Source organism: Parambassis ranga, chromosome 16, assembly GCF_900634625.1.
Source record: "Parambassis ranga chromosome 16, fParRan2.1, whole genome shotgun sequence".
NCBI lineage: Eukaryota > Metazoa > Chordata > Actinopteri > Ambassidae > Parambassis > Parambassis ranga.
Window position 1 is genome coordinate 6,108,921 of NC_041036.1, and position 17,349 is coordinate 6,126,269.

Sequence of the window (17,349 nt, forward strand, 5' to 3'; positions counted from 1 at the left end):
AAATGGAGGCATTGCATGGAGTATGTAACAAGCTTAGGACAATGAGATTAACTGCTTTTATAAATTTTGCACTCATACTGTACCCTGTCTTAGCTTCAAAGTGTACCTGATGTCCCTCAGAAGGCAAACATTATAACATATTATCAGTCCCCTGATACACACACTAGCAGCTTCCTAACTTCAAAGATCACACTAGCAATTTAGCGTTTCACCCTTTAGGACAGCCTTGAACACAAATGTTTGATGCGACAGTTTCAGTCAAGATGTTACTTTCTTCTGTCCTTTTTTTAAATCTGCCACCCATATCACCCAGGGTAAAAAAAATCAATAGCTTAGAGAATAGGTCAGTGATTGTGCTGCTAGTAAAGTCAAGCTGTGGATGTCAGCATGCTAAGTCCCAACACAGAGAGGCCAATTATGTACTGCTCATTGGACAAAACAGCTTTTGATCCAGTTTGAAATGTGTCAAGAGTTACACACAAGTAATTTAAAAGATACATTTGGGGGACTTTGCCACATTGATTCCTCCACTGTGCTGTCCTCCATTATTCCACTAGATGTCCTTGAACTTTCTTCTTAATCCAGCTATCACCTACTCACTCCAATCTCCGTCCTCATTGAGTACCTGCTTCCCATTCCCTCATTATCCCCTCAGTGCATCAGCCCCTTTTTGGGGGGCCTGTCATTTTCATTGTTCTTCACACAGTGCTACCTGCTGTTCTGTTCATTTAATTTCCTGTTTAAGTCACCTCATTGCCTGCCAGGATCTCCAACAACATCCCAATCATTCTGGCTTTAAGCGTGTTTATTGTACCACACTGCCCTCATCTTTATTTTGTCACTAACATTTTCTTTTTAGCACAAAACACAAAAGTGCAGCTAGGGTTAATGGAATGAGTTCACGTAAGTTAATAAAACACATAATGAGGTGACATCAAAGGTTTGTACAAAAGTCTTGTGCTCATACATTAATTATGATTGCAAAGAAATTGGATGATGATTAAAGCAAATATTCTCCATACGGTCATGTGTCAAAGATGTCAGACCTTCTCTTCATTTGACGTTTTCAGCGTAAAAACACATATATTACCCATATGTATATATAAAGTATAATACATATGGGTCTTTAAAGCAAATACAACCTTAAGATACAACTTATCTTTGGTTAAACGTTCTGAAAGACACCATGTGGGACAAATGTCATCCACAGCCACCTCCTAAAACACTGCCAATATTTGTATGAGCTTACCAAACAATACAGAAAATAACAGAGATCAAGCACACAGAAAGTAAACGAACCACAAAACTCACAATTTCAGTGAGATTCAGTGCAGATTGAACCTCCCACAGCTACCATGTCCTTTGTTTCTTTTGGTCCTCATTTTCATGCCAATATCAAAAAACATCCCTTGTGGGATTTTCTTTTAGCACACACACACACACACCTGTGGAAACCACCTCTTTCTTGTTCCAGAGCTGTCAACTGCATCTCATTCTCTCTGCTTGAAATGTATTCCTTATGTACTGTACAAAAAAAAACAAATTTAGTGCCTCCTTTTTTGTGACCTATTTTCCTATAATAAAGTTGAGCCCTGAAAGAAATAGATATTTACAGTACAAGGCATCATGGGAAAAACAGGCTGTTTCTGCAGACCTCTCTCTTTGGGATCATTGGGTCGATATGATGCCAGGAAATGTTCTTCACCAGTGTGTAATCAACAAAACCAAACACTGAGGGGATCGCAGCAACTGGTGGGAACCCACACTGCAGTTTTCTTTCTGTTGGCTGCAACACATTGTGACAGAGGAGAGGAGGTGTCAGTTATGAATGTGGCTGAAGAAAAGCTCCTTATATAGAAGTGAAGGCCACTATAAGAAATCTAAAAAAATGCAAGCAGGTTTCTTCAAGGAATTTGCCACAGAGTTTAATATAATGATATAATATAAGTAGCACTGCATAAGACACAATCAAAAGCCTGGATATATTTAAAAAAAATAACATCCAGATGATGAGTACTTTAAACAAAGCCATTTCTCACATGTTGTAAATATATTCTATATTTTTTTCATACATACATCATAGCTGAATTAAGTACAGGCCAACTAAAAGCAGAACATCTGTACAAACATTATGGTGTCAGTGAGTAAATAAATACAAATATACCCCCCCCCCCCCCGGAACCAACCTAAAGAGCACCTTTATTTAATGTCCTCATGTTTTATTTTATTTTATTTTAGCATAAAGTGACCAAATTTACAGCCCGCAAATTACAGTGAAATTATCTTGTATTAAATACAAGAATTAAATAATTAAACTTTGTGTTACACAGGTTTACGTTTTTTTTCCAAAAAGTTTTGTTCTTCAGCAAAATAAGTAATGTATCATATTATCAATAACTTTATACAGTGTGATACCACAAAATATTTGTAAATTGCTGCTATTTCCAAATCTGGCAAAAGAAAGAAAGGGAGGAAGGAAGGAAGGAAGGAAGGAAGGAAGGAAGGAAGGAAGGAAGGAAGAAGTTCACCTGAATGTAGGAATAAATTCTGCTCTCTATTTTGAATTAAATCAAGGATGAAGTCATTGGAATTTGGTGTTCAAATGTCCTGCAGAGTCACATTTTGGCCATAACTGAAAGATTTGTATGTCAATATGGCAACATAAAATGACCTTTTACATGCTAAAGGTCACTTTACATTATACTGCTCTGTAAACTCACCTAAACAGTATCTTATACCCATAAATAACAGCATATACAACCTTTAACTAGTAGTTATATAGCTGATTTTTCTTACTCATTATAATTATTAATGAAAGTCCCCCCTTAAACATGCTAATTTTCTTTACCTGTAATAAAAACATATTATATGCCAAACACAAAATAAAGAAACTGTCATTTGAGGGCTGCAATGTAAAATATATCCAAATTAGATGCTCCAACTCTTTTGTTCACATGCTCTTTGTGAGGGCATTTTAAAGACATTTTAAAAACACCATTTATATTAATTAAGATTGACTCAATTCAATTTGCATTGACACACATAATCTCACCAACACATACGCTATGCTCTGCACACTTTCAGGAATTAGGTTTCCACGCACAGGTCCGGGGCCTGAATTTCACTCCCAGTACACCCCTGCAGTCATCAAATTCACCTCCTCTTCTGCCTGGGAAAAAAATCCTTGACTCTCACATCTCAGGTTCTCGCTGACAGGGAGGATGAGAGTCTGCTGATTACGCTGATTAATTCCTTCTCTCAGCATGAAGTTGGTGTTAATCAGTCATATCAGCTGCTCTAGAAAAAAACTGCAGCAGACTAATACATAACTGTCACACTGAAAATCCACACCGAAAAAACAAATTAGGCTCCATTTCAGGTAAAGAATGGATGAACACATTCCTGTTAAATGTCCAAAGGTAAGATATACTGTCCAAGTTGTAGTTCCCCATGTTGTTGTTTTTTTTTTTCTTTGTCTGTTTGTCATACGGAGGTAAAGCTGCTGTGCGAAGGTTTGGCACATCACATACATATGGCATACAACATTTCCAAAGGATCCCTTGTTTGTAGTATGTTGTCATGGTCATAAAGATGGCTACCAGAAAGGGTGTAGCTCCATCATTGAGTACAGCACAATCCAAAGACTGCCAACACAGCATTGCAGCCAGGTATTGATTGAGGCTTTTACAGGCAGCTTCAGTCTGTAATATTTACAATCAAATGTAAAGGGCAGGGTATTTTTCAGGCTTAGTTTTTTTATTTTTACTATCTACTGTGACAACTTTTTATCATCACAGTGGACAAGAGCTGCTTTACAAAGATAATGTCTGTGGATTTAAACCAGTCTTAATATTGTAGTTAAGCAGTTACACAATAATAAAGACTTGTAATAAATAAAGATAAAGACACCTTTTACACCTTAGACATTTTTCCAAAGAAAACCTAATATGTCATTGATGCCACAGGTCATAGTCAGGAATGCTGGATTATTCTTAGTATCTAACATACCAATATTATCCACTTTGGCCAATTGCTGCTGCAAATACAGATACTTTTTTTAACTTTTTGGAGAACACACACAGTCTCTCTTGTATTAAGATGCATTTTGTGGTGCTATAGGAACACTATTTGGCATGACCGAAACCGGCACATGGACACTGCCACTTAAAACCATCCAGACATGCTTGTTTCCGCTTCATGCTCACTGACCTCATTTTTAAAGGGGACCGAGACGCTCCTTGCCAGCAGACTAGGCAAATAACTGATTCAGGCCCAAGGCCAGACAGGGGGCCCCTGAGGGCCAACAAACTATTATAGCGGTGACAATGTACAAAGTTTGCAATGACAGTTGGAGATGACTCCACTTACTCAGGTTATTGCATTTGTCATGTCCCAACAGACTGCAGTGACACCTCTGTAAGGGGACACAGGCAGTATCAGTCAGTGTAAACTTAACTACCTGTCTATGTTTTGCACAGATGCCAATATTCATTTTAAAAAGCTAATATATCACATTGATCCTGTGTCTTGCCAATATCGCCACACATTTAAGTCCAATTTTGATAGAACTTGATAATTGTATAAACATTTGGGCAGCAGTGGCTCAGTGGTATAGAAGGGTTGTCCAATAACTAGAAGGTTGGTGGTTCAATCCCAACTCCTCCCTAGTCACTGTTGTGTGTCCTTGGGCAAGGCACTTTACCTGCATAGCCTCCAGTGTACTCACTGGTGTATGGTGCTCTTTGCTGGGCTGCCTTAATCAATTTCCCCATTGTGGGACTAATAAAGGTTTCAAATTTAAATGTTGTCTTCTTTTTGTAGCAGCCAGCTGCTTTGGGCTTGTGCTAGTCAGGCAACAAAGAGTGTCATCGAACTCTTGGGAGGACTGCCAACCAGGTACTGGTACATCAGATACATTAGTATGACTTGAACTAGCAGTTCTTTAGTAAACAGCAGTGGGTAGTTATGTTTTGACACACTATAATACAACTCTTATTTTTCTTGCAAAAAAAGCCTACTAATTAAGAGTATTCATATTTTCATGACTAAAGTCTGAAAGTTCAATAGCCTCATATTTGAATTTACTGGCTTGAAAATGTATCATTATCTAGTAAGTAGGATCAGTAAATACGATCAGCAATCAAAACAGGTTTCACATTCCTGAGTTTCAGACTTTTGTTATGAAAGACCTAAAGATCACAGCGATTACAGATCAAAAAAGAGAGGGATCATGTCCTGCAGCCACACTGTGGCTTCATCCCCTCTAGTCCAGGTATAATGAACAGGGCTTATGTGGAATAACACAGCAACATCCAACCACACTTACTTTCCAAAACCACACACACGCACCCACTCATGTCTGACAGCTGTTGTCACGACTTACAGTGAGGCCAGCTATAACATTAGTGATGCTTACCGCCTTCAGCATAGCTAACAGTAGCAACAACTCATTTTTATGTCACCGCCCATCATTAGTCACACGTTGGTGCAGTTAGTTGAGGGTGGCGTATCCGCTTTGCTGCGGATCTCCTTGATGTCGTTGAGCGGGGAGTCACTGGTACCGATCTGGCACTTGAACACCTGCTTGTACGCCTTCCTGAAATTCTCCGACAGGAAAGCGTAGATGACCGGGTTGACAGACGAGTTGCTGTATGCCAGGCAGTGGGCGGCCACCCTTAACACAAAGGAGGCCTGGTTCAGAGGGAAGGTCCCAAACTCCACCCAAAGGTGAACGACATGGTGAGGGAGCCAAGACAGGCAGAACACCACCACCACCACCAGCACTGTCTGGGCAGTCTGGAATCCACAAAGGAGAGACACAACAGGAAGAAATAAGTGAGAGACACTGGATTTACAAGCTGCAGTCATTTAAGTCCCTTAAAAGATAGGGTTATAGGGTTTATAAGGTATAAAGTAAGATTTGGAGAGAGTGGACTCTCCAAGGTTGATATTCTGCTGCTGCTCTGCTGGTATTCTTGTAGTACAGTACAACCTTCAATATAAGACCACAGATTCCATAGACTGTAAATCCTATAGTGCAGTATATAAAACCCCCAGAACTAAAATTACCTATTGAAAGCAAAGCAACATTTATATTGAATCTAAATGTTCCCTCTACAGCTGCAGTATTTACTCACGAATGGGGGAAAAAAATGATATTTATTCTCCGCTCAGTTGCTCCAAAGACATCTGCTGCTAAAACCTTTACCTAACAGATATGTGTACTCAAATATATACTGATAAAATACAGACTGGTATTACATGCTGACTGACACAGCCAGCTTATTTACGTGCAATTTCATACTCATATGGACCCTCATAAAGTCTTAATTGTATTACAGGGAATTGACCAGCACCACATAAAGCACATTATCCCATGGACATTTCACTCAGCAGATCCATCTGTAATCCTCTAAATGTTGAGATCACCCTCATAAGGTATTCACTTGCACAGTACGTAAATGATGTAGCACTCTTCTAGATGGCTGGAAAATAATGTCTAATCTATACATCTAATTTCTGTCATGAAGGATTGGATGCTTGTTATTGGTCTGTATTGGCTCATGGGGCCTTTAAATGTATTCAGATTTTTTTAAGGGCAGGGCAGTATCTATTAAGAAATTAGCTGATATTATTACTTGTGACGAGACTTTAAGTAAAGCCAAAGGCTACAGCTGGAAAATGGTGTAATCATAAAAAAAGTTTAAAAATGTAAAAAAAAAAAAACTAATTACATGCTGCCTGATCATTTGAGCCCCTCCTTTGCATTTCTAGGTAGCAAGAGGATTTATTCCAGGACTAATTAGTTCCCCTCATAGAAAATAACAACACTAAAAAGCTTGAAAATTAATTGGAAATGCTGCCTTTCATGTAGTTTTTTTAAAGGAAAGTTAGAAAAACATGACCAGCCCAACCATCTGATCATATGTCAGAAAGCACAGAGCAGAGGGACAATGAGACAGAGGGCGATATACACTGCTCAAAAAAAATAAAGGGAACACTAAAATAACACCTCCTAGATCTGAATAAATGGAATATTCCAGTTGAAAATCTTCATTCATTACACAGTTGAATATGTTGAGAACAAAATGACATAAAAATGATCAATGTAAAACCAAATGATTAACCCATGGAGGTCTGGATTTGAAACCACACTCAAAATAAACGTGCAAAATCCCATTACAAGCTGATCCAACTTGAGTGGAAGTTCCTCCACGTGCCTGTATGACCTCAACACCTTGGACATGCTCCTGATGAGGCAGCAGATGATGTCCTGAGGGCCTGGATTAAAGCATCAGTAAACTTCAGGACAGTAGGCACATGGAGAGCTGAGCGGCCCTTCAAAGAAATGCCTCCCCACACCATTACAGACTGCCAAACCGGTCATGCTGGAGGATGTTGCAGGCAGCAGAACGTTCTCCACGGCGTCTCCAGACTCTGTCACATGTGCTCAGTGTGAAACTGCTTTCATCCGTGAAGAGCACAGGGCGCCAATCTGCCAATCTTGGTGGCTGTAAGCACAAGCTCCACTTGTAAACATCAGGCCCCTTATACCACCTTCATGGAGCCTGTTTCTGAAGGTTTGAGCAGAAACATGCATATCAGTGGCCTGCTGGAGGTCATGTTGTAGGGCTCTGGCAGTGCTCCTCCTGTTCCTCCTTGCACAAAGGAGAAGGTAGTGGTCCTGCTGCTGGGTTGTTGACCTCCTCGGCCCCTCCACATCTCCTGGTGTACTGGCCTGTCTCCTGGTATCTCCTCCATGCTCTGGACAATGTGCTGACAGACACAGCAAACCTTCTTGCCACAGCTCTCATTGATGTACCATCCTGGATGAGCTGCACTACCTGAGCAACTTGTGTGGGTTGTAGACACTCATGCTACCTCTAGGGGTGAGAGCACTGACAAAATGCAAAAGTGAGCAAAACATCAGGCAGAAAGGATGAGAGCAAAGAAATGGTCTGTGGTCAGCACCTGCAGAACCTCTGCTTTATAGGGGTTGTCTTATTTCCTCTTATTTCCACCTGTTGTCTGTCCATTTGCACAACAGCAGCTGAAACTGATTCACAATCAGTGTTGCGTCCTAACTGGACAGGTTGATTTCACAGAAGTGTGATTGACTTGGAGTTACATTGTGTTCTTTAAGTGTTCCCTTTCTTTTTTTTGAGCAGTGTATCAACAAGTCAGCAAGTCTTGTGTCACACTCTGCACTCTGAAAACACAAAGGATGTTCATCTAATTACATCTCCGTGGATCTTAGAAATATCTGTCATCACAACTGTTGTATATAATAATAGAGCCAACAAAGAGGAGAGTCGAAGATGCTTTTGTGCAACAAAAAAAATGTGTAGACTATTTGCAATTTAGGGAACTACATTCCACCTCCACCTCCAGCATTTACTGTGATGGTGTTCTTTCTGCAAGGATTTGTGTAAATCTGAAGAGAGGCTGTGTAAATACTCCCACACCTGCCTGCATCTCTGCATTGCTGCCATTGAAAGAATAGAAAAAAAGAAAACTTCTCGTCAACTTCACATTGTGAAAAACAAACAAACAATGTTTTGACATCATCCACAGGTTCTTGAAGACCCTTTTGTAGACATGTTTATTGCTGTTGTTATGCTTCTGAGCAGCTGTTTTTTGGCCTTGGAGGTTGCCAATTGATGTCAGTGTGGACATTGGCCCCAGAATCTACTGTGCATGTACAAAATGTGCTCTCCCAGTGGACCATGACTGGGTCCGAAATCACCTACTCAATCACTACCCCCTCACTCTATGGGGGGGTCCATTGTAAGGGATTTAGTAGACAGCAAGCAAAGGGCCAACTTTATACGACAAACATATTTACAGCCTGGTACAAAGAAAATTTATAAGTTCCCTTTTTGGTGTCCAAAAAATGATTGAGAGCCAGGCAGATTCTGACTCACAGTACAAACTTCCTGCCTACCTGCCTTGCACAAAAATACACTCACACCCCACCTGTTGACCTGACTATGACGCTGCCAACATGGGGACGGTTGAGCCTCCCACAGGGACTCGAAGCGGCTTTTTAGAAACCTATAAGTGACATCATTGACTTCTCTGTCCATAGTTATATACTGTCTGTGGTTGTGAGCTCATCTGAAAAGCATTTTTCATTTTCATAATTTTCTTGGCAGTGTTAATTGCGTCACTGGTGTCTCATACATAAAACATTGCTTGTGGTACATATTGCTAATGTAGTGACCATTGCTTGTTGCACTAGTCTTCATGATGCATTGTGGGATACGTTAAGTGCACTATATGGTATAATTTCTTGTCTGCACCTGTCAGTGGTACACCTGGTTGATTGCCCAGCACAGACAGACATTTATGGTTGTGCATATTCAAACATGAGAGATATGACAGATGGATGATGTATAGCCAGCAAGTTTTCATTAACAACTTTAATATACTGTGTTTACAGCTGCCCAGCAAACACTGACTGTGGTTATTGTGGGGGTGTCCACTGATAAGTGTAATGACAATAATGACAGTTAAGGTCTGCACAGTGTGATGAAATGCCTCCTGATACATTTTTCACGATAAAGGGTAAAGGGCAGTATCGATGAGTTTTCTAATAAATGCTAATAACAATGTTATCGATCAAATGACAGATAAACATTGTTTGATCATATTGAATTTGGAATGAAAGGTCGAAACTGTCCTGAGAAATAAGCCCAACCCTTTATACACACAAACACACAAGGACAACACAGTATCCGGGGAAAGGTTCCCACAGTTTTAATGTGTGTTGTGTTTTGTTTGGACAGCTTCCATAACACATTTATATCTTCACCTCAGCCCACTGAGGGCACATCAGTTAGAGTAATATAAACAACTAGACATTGAAAAATACATTTTAAACCGCAGTCTGTGGCAATGTTGTGTGTTCAATTACTTTTTTTTCTGAGTACACTGTTAGGTTCAAGTAATGCTTCACAGACCAAAAACTGTTCTGTGAAGCATTACTGTACAGATGTTGTTCAACAAATTCAAGATGCCAAATATTCATTTTCATAATTATCCATAACCATCTGTGGGCTCCATCTGGATGCCCAGCTGACTACAACTGAGTACTGATTACTGGCTTTTAACCACAAGTTCAACACTGTGGATCCATTAAAACATTATATTTTATCAAAATAACATAAAGTCTAAAGCTCTTGCTCTCCCAATGGGAGTAACCATGAGCAAAAAGTACATTATTTTTTATGTAATGTAGGGATTTATTTAACTGTTTTTTTTTCTCAACTTTGCACAAAGAAAGATTAAGGAGTTTTGTTAGATGAGGCAGGACGATTCCTGCTGTTGGTGGCCAAGGTGATAAGAAGTTCCCCTAAATGTAAACAGCAGTGGGAGTAACCTTGTTCTTCACAGCTGCCGCTGACATTATATTTCACAGGGCTTGCATTGAGCTTGTTGACCCCCCTTGAACCAGAAAAATCATTTCTCAAACTTCTCTTTGAACATATTTCATACGCTTTCCATCACAGTGTGTGGCCCACAGCAAATTAATTCATTTGTCTCACTGGATGTAAGATAAACTGTGCATACGCCATCTTCCTTATCAAACAATAACCAACTGTAAGTGGTTATTGATATTCAGTCTGTTTGAAAATGTTTATGCTATTTACTTTTCTTAGGTCAGCTGAGATGCAATGTGTAAAGCTATGGACACTTCACACCTTCATTTGACATGCCACATTCCCCAAGATGGCATGTTAAATGAACAACCCCCCCCCCCCCCCCCCCCATCTGGATGATAACATGTGTTTTGTTGATCCAACTTGATTGAACCATTTTATTTGTGGGATTATTTCTTACCAGCTGACAACCAGCTGGAGACACCGAGCAGTCACAGCTCCTGGCCAAGAAATGGTCCCACACATTTGCTGCGTTCAAATTATTGTCTAGGCCATAGTTGTAATAAACAGAGTGGGAAAAACTTGTTACATCATTCTACAATTTATATGTAATAGTTTATATATACGATGATGTCCAGCCCTTACTGGCCCACATGGGATCTTATGTTCTCAAAACACACAGTTGTCAATGGAGAGAGTCTGTAACTAAGAGGGACTTGTTATGTCACACAATATACATCACCAACATTTATACAATCCAGATTATTAACACCACCAGTGTAACTGTGGCGAAATTGTCCCCATAAGTAATGGTTTGGACAGTTGTGCATTGCTGAGTTTAGCACAGGAAAAAGAAAAACTGCAACAAACAGCCAGATTAGCTTTTTAGTTTAGAGAGAGGAGATGCAGCCAGGGAGTTGAGTCATCACAGGAACTGTGACAGAACAGGTGTCGTGCCAAAATTCATTTCCTCTTGAAAATGTGTTCTGCCTTTACCTTAATTTCACACCATGGAAGTGAAAAAAATCAGCTTCTGGGGTGATTTGATAGTTCAGTTTACCTCTAACCTTTACAGATAATTGTAAAAAAAAAATCATGTTAATGTCAAGAGAGTCTAGTTTTTACAGGGGTTTGCTGGAAAAGGAATAAATAATGAGACAGTAGCTGATCTATTGACTTACTGATGCAATGGCATGATTCATTTTTCTGTTATTCTACAAGGATTCTGCCATTCCTTCCATTAATCTTTTTTATTAACTGTCTCCTGACGCACAGTAAACAAATATACCCTGTCAATGACACTTAGAATGTGTATTAATAATATAAATATACTGTCATTCTTCAGCTTTTAGTGCTCCTAAGTTCCTCATGCAGAATGAATATGGCTTTGCGAACTGTTACTTGGTCCTTTACAGTAGCTACCTCAGGTTATTTATGTATTACAGTCTGGATTTAATGCACTGTTTATCACAGATCTGTCAGTGTAACATTCCCTCTGCGAGTTCTCTATCAGCGCTCTGCACAGTGAACACTGCAAATCATCAGAATATCTTGACAGCTTCCACAGAGGTTTGGAGCCCCCAGCAATAAAGCGTGTTTATAAAGGGACAGATTAAAGCACAATCTTATCTCTTGACTACCTCAACAACTGACCATGAGCCGGTCCACCACCACCACCACCACCACCACCACCACCACTACCACCACCACCCTGCTTCATAACCCCAAGCAGTTATCAGATTTTGACTAAACTGACCAGCTGTGGGGAACAATGCACAGATGGATAGACGGACAGATCGGTTATCAAGCAGCCAACAGGAGATAACTGTTTCCGGGGAAACCTAAATGACCCCCACAGAAAAACGACGGAGGCTACTTGGCAGTTGATTGCCCTTTTTGTTCAAGTCTGCCAATTAACACTAAGTGTAATGACATTGATATTCCTTATTCTGCCTCTATGACTTTGTGCCCCTTGAGTTGGATGTAACATTATAGTACAGTATACACAGGATTGCTCAACACCAAATACTGTGGGTGAGTAGCTGTGATATACATCTTCTTAAGGCCAACAGCAATGACCTCTGCTTCAAACCATATGTCAACATAAGAAGAAGGCTGCAGCTTACTGAACCATGAATACACTGATCCAGACAAACTGAGGGCGTTTCGGTGGACGTGCAACATAGCTCCTCTTTCTTAGAATTTATGTGTAGGGTGACATCATTTTCCATCATTATCATCATCATTAGTGGCATTATCATCATCAAGGTTTGCAGATAGGAGTCTGATGCACGTGTAATGCTCGGAGGTCACTTTTAAGTGGAGATTTATCACACAGGGAGATCTTTTAATATAAGTTTTGCCTATTTTACTGTCATTTTTTCTGAAATGTTTGGTATAATGTTGGTGTGAGATTACAGACAGACAAGTTGCAAACACAAATCTGTAATCCGACAAATTGACTTACATACCTTTTTCTTTGATGCCTCTGACTTTTTGGACATATTTCTTAGTTTTTTGTGCAAGTGATTTAACACCTGTAAAAAATGAAATAGATGAAAATATGTTTTTTGTTTGATTAGCAATATATATTAATATTTTTATTATTATTAAAACGCACAGAAAAAAAACTCTTCTTACCTTTGCATAACAGAAGGAAATCAGCAGCAGAGGCAACACATAACCAAACACAAACATACACACCACGTAGATTTTCTTCTGGTTTTGATCCGGCCACACTTCCCAGCAGAAGGTGTGATTCTCCCCTCTGAGAAAAATGTTCTGGTAATACATGACAGGTGCAGCCATGGCCAGAGACAGAATCCAAATCACCACCACTCCGATCAGAGCATGCTTCGCCACCCGGATAGAGGACGACTTTCTGGAGTGCACGATGGCAATGTACCGGTCCACGGACATGGCAGACAAGGTGAAGATGCTCACCAGCATGGACACAGTGAAGAAATAGTGGATGAATTTGCAAATGAATGCGCCTAGAACCCACGTCGGCATCATGTAGATAGTGGACTGGAAAGGGATGCAGAAGAGCAGGTAGGAGAGATCTGCTATGCTCAGGTTCAGGATGAATATGTTGGTGGTGCTTCGCGGTTTCCCGGGTTTGCTCCGGGCAAGTACAGTGATTACCATAGAGTTGCCCAGCACGCCGAGCGTAAAGATGAGCCCGAAAACCAGCAGTGTAATGAAATTATCCGTGCCGATCCCGAATAAAAGTTTTTGGTCCTCCTCCTCCTCCTCCACTCTGCTGAGATTCCACGGCTCTTCGATGAGCCAGACAGATTCTGACAAGTTCATGATTTATTCTTTCCTTTTTAGATAAACTTGAAACGTCGTCAAATTGACTTATAGGATGTCTGCGTTCCACTGCTGCTTCATGACACGGAGTTTTCAGACCGGAGGTTTGTGATCCGGTGCTTCTCCATTACCGCTCCTGCACGTAGTTCTTTTTATGTGTCTCTGACTTAATATTTCAGCAAATCCTCCGCCTTAACTCTGTACATTACACTAGTCTCCCAATACCAACATGTATAGCAAAGCTGCCTGGTTTTCTGTGCACCGTTAATCACTGTTCCCACCGTGCGTCTTGGAGTCTCCCTGTCCTTGGTGCGCACCTGATGCGTCTGCGTAACGGCCGCGCAAATCCAGTCTGTAGCCTTTTCCTCTGCGTCTGGACTGTTTCTCTCATATTATTCAAAGGGGCTGGGCTGAAGCATTCACGTCAGCACACATACCACCTCCCAAGAAAAACTCAGAAGGAAAAAAAATCCATATTGTTTGGATACATTTTGTCCTCTGAATCCATCCCTATATAATTTAGATAACCAGAGGCCAAAAATCATCGTCTTCGTCAGGTTCAGTTTGTTTGCGACACAATACGGCCTCGGTGAAGATGTTGTAATTACATGCCTGGGCAGTCAAAATTGCATATGCCACAAAGCAATCTCTCTCTGCAGTTGTGCTATGATTGCCTTATTTGAACCTTTTTTTGTCATAAAGAGAAAATAAGCTTTTGGAAAGCATTACAATATTTAGGTTTTCAGCTTGTGTAGCTTATGCTCGACATGAGCATGAAGTCTAATCAGCATCGTCCAGGGACACTTTATTTTATACATTTATTCATATTGCTCACATATTAAAAAGCATAAAAATTGGATTCTCAATCTGTGTAATCTGTTTTCATTATACAAGATGAACTCTTGAAAAAGTTCACAAAGTATGAAGATGTTACAAGTCAAATCAGGAAATGTGACATACACACTGTTCCCTCAAGATATGCAGATTTCCCAGAAGTTGTGTAGGTGTCATACTGAAGTCCAAGTCCAGTTGTTGATGAAAATTTAATCTGTGTAGTACTGACTCGTTGTTCATTGCGCTGAAAAAGCTGCTGAGCTGGGTTTATTGTGCCATGCTTGACTGAAAACACAGTAATAAAACTGTACTGTAAAAACATTTACCTCCAGGATCACACAGCTGTTGTCCCTGCTAGAACCAAACCTTAAAATGAGCCTGAGCCAGGCATAATCATTCAATGAGGTATCAATGATATGGTATATATATATGGTTTGGTATGAGTATGCATTCAGCTATAGTCCCATCAGCATTCACATGGTATTTCTGGGTGCCTATACCTGTAATGTCTGCAGTGGGTTTTTGGATCTCTTTCAGCCGGTTTTCGGTTCTCTCTTGAAAAGCCACACACTGCTGATAAAAAAAAAATACCTAAGCTGGCACTCAATATAAAGCTCCATAAAGCTGAAGGGAGCTGTAGATTCAGGAAATAATGCCCACTGCTTGTTCTAACCTCCCACATAAAACCAAACACTGCCTGTATACCAGAGGCCTTGTTCCCATTAAAAATGAAAACTTCACAGCTTTCACAAGCAGAATATATTGTTGTTTTATATCAATGAGCAATATAAAAGCGGATTATCTTTAAATGCCACATTTTATATCAGATCCAACAGTTTAAAGGGATGTGAGCTACGAAATATTACATTTATTTGAGAAGTCACTCTATGTCCCTAACACTAAAATAAACTGCTTGGTATTTGAGACAGTCTATTTATTTTTCATTTTGTTTCTCTGACTTCTTTTATTTCCTCATATCCTGAGTTCTGGTTGTATACCGTTTAGTGCTTCCGTGTTAGAAAGCAACTTTCTTCTTCTGTGTCCATTGTTTGCCTTTCTTGTCTTCTGCCAACATCCTTTGTATTGGTTTGTGTCCCATTAGACTCAGCTGTGTAGGTGAGAATGGGTCACAATTGGAATAATTCAGTGGTTTCTGCACGGAGTCAGACTTTCAGAGCCAACGTGTGCAGCTCAGCGCTGGTCGTGCCTCCCAGCAAACAGAATCGGTGATGACAATTACAAGCAGGAGAAGGGAGAGCATACACGTCTCAACGGCTATTCATCTGTTCCGACATGATTAGATTGCATGTAACCTCTACAGGGGCAGCATAATTGTGATTCAAAGGTCAGACACAAGAGCCAATACAAAACAAATAAAAGATTTATCTCCTGTAATTAGATATAATATGCATTACATCCTAGATTTCTACTGTCTTTGTTAGAGTACACATGTGTGGGATGTTTCTAAATGTCACATTCTCTCATTTCCTGAGCTTGCAAGGCTGCATGCTCCCACGATCCTGTGGTCTTTACTGCCATCATTATTACCTTTTTGTTGTGCAGTTAAGACATTGTGCATCAACCAGTGTCAAAAAAACACTCTCACTGTGTCACACTACCCACCATCATGGCTTTATCTGACAGCTAATCAGCCCCACACTGTTTGTCTGGGCTGTATTGTAAGAAAAAGTGAGAAGTAAAACTTTTACAAATTATAGGTGTGACATCCGCATCTGAGTGGCGGACTTTGACTTGTTATTCAACGGAATACTGATGTCAGTGACGTTCCTAGAAGAACAACAGATCCCTCAATGGAATTTGACGAAGTGATCCTTCCTTAGTCTTCCCTGTAGCTTCATATTCTTCTATCTTTCTACATTTGAGGGATAATCTATAAATATCTTCCACTAGATGGAGCTGTTTTATATTTAAGTCATGCATGTTGAGAACTTATTGTTGACAGCTTAAAGTATGTTGATTTTTTTTCAGGTTGTGCAGAATGAGCGCTCGCTGCTGTATCTGGCACTAATCCTCTCTCTCTGTGTTTTGTGGGTAGTCATCAGTGGAAATAATGAGTACACTGTACTGGCCAATTTGATTTAGGAAAGTCATGCAGGTTAATCTCTTGTGGTTTCAAAATGCAATTGCATTATGCAACTCCAACATTTGGGGATGCATAATCACACCGATACATAAATCCATGCTGTAAATGTTTTTGCAACTTTGGTTGAGCAGCAGTTGTGTAGGAGTCTGTGTCAGTAGAGAAAAGAATAACTCTTCTATTTAGTTTTTTATTTTCAGAAAACTACATTTTTGGTGAACTTTTGGGTGTCAGCAGTCAGTCTTATCAGCCAGAAACCCTGTGTGAGATGAGAGCCTTTGTGTGTGTGATTTGTATTTATTGCCATGCCTGACCACAGCCGCGGCCTTGCTTTGTGCATGAGATGTTATCTCTGCTTTTCCCCCTTCTACGTGATTAAACCTAAAAAGGTGAAACCAGGCAGTGTTAAATATCCACCAGGTTCCATGGAGATCATTAGCCAAATGTATAGAGATAAAGTGCAGCCGCTCATAAGACCAGCTGGAGTGCCCTTTGAGTGGAAGTACTGTACAGTTTTCTTTTCTTTTCTTTTCTTTTTTTTTTTAAAGCACATTTTCAGTAACCCTGAACATTCAGTTTGAATTAACATAAGTGTTAGTAAAATGAGAGTCAGCTCATCTCTTAATTAAAGTGACTGAAAGGTTGCTGCTTCAATTACCTTTCCAATTTTACGCTTCCTGTAACTGCTTCATACTTGACCAAAAGGACTCTCACTTAAAT

General features: G+C 40.0%; 1 protein-coding gene across 1 annotated transcript; it reads right to left on the reverse strand.

Moving 5' to 3' along the window:
- Positions 1-5,278: 5,278 nt before the first annotated feature.
- On the reverse strand, positions 5,279-14,023 carry LOC114448784 (galanin receptor type 1-like). Its single transcript, XM_028425960.1, has 3 exons — positions 13,023-14,023; positions 12,854-12,919; positions 5,279-5,796 (listed from the first exon to the last, which is right to left on the reverse strand). The coding sequence occupies exons 1-3, from the start codon at positions 13,692-13,694 to the stop codon at positions 5,476-5,478; spliced, it is 1,059 nt and encodes a 352-aa protein (XP_028281761.1). The 5' UTR covers positions 13,695-14,023; the 3' UTR covers positions 5,279-5,475.
- Positions 14,024-17,349: the final 3,326 nt, after the last annotated feature.

What these genes read in the sequence shown, in the direction of transcription:
- LOC114448784 (XM_028425960.1), bottom strand. Translation starts at nt 13,694, where the DNA reads ATGAACTTGTCAGAATCTGTCTGGCTCATCGAAGAGCCGTGGAATCTC. An exon ending in TTTCCTTCTGTTATGCAAAG is followed by an intron (nt 12,920 to 13,022) that starts GTAAGAAGAGTT and finishes CATTTTTTACAG; the next exon opens with GTGTTAAATCACTTGCACAA. An exon ending in CAGAGGCATCAAAGAAAAAG is followed by an intron (nt 5,797 to 12,853) that starts GTATGTAAGTCA and finishes TGTGGATTCCAG; the next exon opens with ACTGCCCAGACAGTGCTGGT.